Below are 3,681 nucleotides of genomic sequence, written 5' to 3' on the forward strand. Positions count from 1 at the left end.
ATTTTTAATAATGTCAGTGTGGTAACTCGTAATAAATCCATATGTACTTCATGCTAACATTGCACTATTTAAATAATTTAAAATTACAATAATATTAAAAATTCAAAATCCAACAAAATTTCATAAAAATTAAAAATATATGAAGTACATGTGAATTGTCATACAAGTTATCATATTTAAAATTTTAACATTTTAGTCAAGATTTTCATTTTAAATAATAATTTGACTTTTTGAAAAGTTAATAGTCAAATTCGACTCTTTTTAAAAAGTTGAAAACCAAATTTAATTTAAAAAAGAAAAGGACTAAATTGAAAGAAAATGTAATTGTTAACAAAATTTTGGCATTATACCTAAAAGTAATGGCTAAATAAAAATAATAAAATTAAATTAATTGTAAAATTGGATGAAATTATTATTTATTGTGATTAATAGTATAATATACTAGCGAATCGAGACCTAAAATTATTTCCTTTTTGCATAAAACTTTATTTTAGATTCTATATACACACGATAGCATAGTTTAATTTCGTTTATCTAGATTTTTGTTCTTTAAATAAAACACTCGAGCCCAACAAATATATGGACATATTAAATATGGTTATACACATTAAAATCTTTAAAAATAAAAATCAATATACTCGTTGGATTCATCCTCGATGGTTCAGTCATGTAAATTTCCTTCTCTCCCACCCTTTCGCATTTAAAACACTGAATCAATGACCTCAAGAAGAAGCCTAAAATAAGATGGCCTAATCCCATTCTACGGCAAGTTCGTCTTTACTAAACCAAAGGGCATCAGTTTTGAGCGTCTAATTCAATTCTAGCTTCTGTATTTCAACAAAACTAGAATGTTGGTCTAACTTTTTTATTGATCACCAGTAGTCCCCGCAAGAACATGAACCATTCACAAAATGGTGGAACCTATTCCGATCCCTCATTACAATTTTACGGCCGGTGATCTTAGAAATCAACTTGGTCACGGCATGGCAATCTGAACACACCCGGAGGTTTTTTACGATCTTGATAGGGGTCCCCGGTTGAGTGCTGATTAGACCATATGCAAGCGCCAGCTTCTCACTGTGAACTTCAAGTGACTGCTCTTTTTGTTCATCCCCTATGTCATGTAGTACAATCTCTGTTTGTGGGGTGTAACCATGAGCTTTGAGCCAACCATTCATTGCCTCTAACATCTCATATATTTCTTTGGTTTTTGGATGTTTCAAATTCCCAGCAAGGAACTCATGAACCCTATTGTGCACTTCAATTGAGCTACAACCAGGCTCCTTCTGCACCCCACTGTCTTTCATCAAGGTCCTTATCCTCGCCACCTCTTCCCAATCGCCTTTTGCAGCATACATGTTGGAAAGAAGAATATAAGTCCCTGAATTAGCAAGATTGTGGCTGACAAGATACTCTGCTATTTTCTCTCCTAATTCAAGATTACCATGTAACCTACATGCCCCAAGCAAAGCTCCCCACAAGATGGGATCGGGCTCTACCTTCATGTTCTTCACAAGCTCATATGCCTCTTCTAATTGACCAGCACGACCAAGAAGGTTTACCATACATCCATAATGTTCGATCTTGGGTTCGATCTCATACTCCTCTCTCATTGCATTGAAAAAACTCCATCCCTCTTTGACCAAACCAGCGTGACCACATGCACCCAAAACACCAATGAAAGTAATATCAGTAGGGCGCAAACCAATCCTGCACATTTCATGAAACAACTCCAATGCATCTTGGCTGAAACCGTGCAAGGCATACCCTATAATCATCGAATTCCATGCAACAACATCCTTATAATAAATCCTATCGAACACTAATCTTGCATCCTCCAGGCTCCCACATTTGCTATACATATCAATCAAAGCAGTAGCAACACGAACACTCACTTGAATATCATTATTTTGCATATAGGAATGAAGCCATCTGCCTGACTCTAAAGCTCCAAGCTGACCACAAGCTGATAAAACAGTTAGTATAGTGATTTCATTAGGCCTAGCTTTCGCTGCCAACATTCGCCTGAAAAGCACCAAAGCTTCCTTGGGCATTCCATGTTGAGTATACCCATCGATCATCACATTCCAACATACCACATCCTTCTTCACCATTCCATCAAACAGCAACCTTGCCTCCTTAAGCTCCCCGTGTTTCGCGTAACAAGTTAGCATCGTGGTCAAAGAAACTAAACTCTTCTCTGGCATTCTCTCGAACACGAGACGGGCGGACCCAACGTCACCCCCTCTCGCGTAAACATCGACTAGACCTGTCTTTACATACAAATCTGAATCAAACCCAAGTTTGATAACTTGAGAATGAAGCATTTTTCCATGTTCAAGAGAACAAGATTTCAATATGGAAGAGAAAGTGAACTCATTAGGCTGCACACCTTCAAATAACATTTGCGTATAGATAAATAAAGCTTCTTGGGAGAGACCATGGAGGGCGTGGGCGTTAATGATAGAAGTGTAGAAAAAGATGTTGGGGTTGAGAGTTCGATTGAAGAGAGCGAGTGAATAGTCAAGACGGCCTCGAGAAGAGTAAGAGCGTTGAAGCTTGAAATTTAGGATGGGGTGTTGATGAAGGCCGTGGCGGAGAAGAGCTGCGTGGATTTGGAGCAAGTGACGGATGGAGCTGGATTTATCTAAAAGAAGACCTAGCTTGTCTGGTGATGGTGGAAAGTTGGTGACGGCGGCGAATGAGAGAGTGCTACGGTTTATGGAGGGTGTTGGCGGTGGAGGAGAAGTGAAAAGCAGGGCTGAGGACATGCTTGAATGAAGCAAAGTCTCAACAATTCAGGCACTCACAAGCTTTTGATAAGCATTTTGATTTACAGAGTATACTCATAGATCTGCTTGCTTTGTACTTTTACCTTATCCAACATAGATTTCAAACAAACTTGAGTCGAGTGGAACAGAAGTACCTAACAAGTTCAGATTATGCTTGCATCTAATTTTATATTTTTGCTTGAAATTTTAATCTTACGATTTCAAATTATCGAATACATAACATTTGATTATTTGAAGACTGAACGGATAACAAGCAAAAGATACTTATTTGGGTACAACTCAGACTCTAGATCTTTGAGTCCCCATATTTGAGTCCATTAGAGACTACATTACCAATATCACATAAGGCGGCCCAAAGAAGAAGACCACAAAGTTAAGAAGGCCCACGCTGGAATGTTGCAGAGAAATCCCCTATTTCAATGCTCGTGCACCCTAAGCTTCCAACACGAAATTGACACCTACCACCTATTAAGCTCTTAATAAGAGCGTAACGTTTGAATCTCTAGTTGTCTCCAATCATCTTATAAATGGCAACCACCTTCACCATTTATAACCATCTCATAAGTCCCCAAATCACATGGTTTATCTCTTTTCTCTCTTCAATATGTTTGACTTGAGCATCAGGGTGTGGAATGAGAGTTTTACAATTCCCTTCTTGCAAGTTCAAGAAAGCAATCGGGAGAGTTGGTAAGTGAAGAAAACTAGGTAATCTTTGAGAATTTCTTTCCAATCTCAGAGAACTTTGTTTACTAAATGAATTTAGAGTATTTGCTTGCTCAATACAGGCCAGACCATTGTTTTTTGTTTTTACAGGTTGCGAAATTTTCTTGTGAAAATTGGATTTGTTGCTCTAAGTCGGATGCTTCTCTGTTTGTTAGAGTTCGCTCGG

At 37.9% G+C, this 3,681-nt stretch overlaps 1 protein-coding gene across 1 annotated transcript; it reads right to left on the minus strand.

Annotated features, from left to right (window-relative positions):
• Window positions 1–452: 452 nt before the first annotated feature.
• LOC105763399 (pentatricopeptide repeat-containing protein ELI1, chloroplastic) lies at window positions 453–3,009 on the minus strand. Its single transcript, XM_012581627.2, has one exon. It carries the CDS (start codon window positions 2,769–2,771, stop codon window positions 873–875), a length of 1,899 nt encoding a protein of 632 aa, XP_012437081.1. The 5' UTR covers window positions 2,772–3,009; the 3' UTR covers window positions 453–872.
• Window positions 3,010–3,681: the final 672 nt, after the last annotated feature.

This window comes from Gossypium raimondii, chromosome 12 (genome assembly GCF_025698545.1).
Source record: "Gossypium raimondii isolate GPD5lz chromosome 12, ASM2569854v1, whole genome shotgun sequence".
In the NCBI taxonomy this organism is placed as follows: Eukaryota; Viridiplantae; Streptophyta; class Magnoliopsida; order Malvales; family Malvaceae; genus Gossypium; species Gossypium raimondii.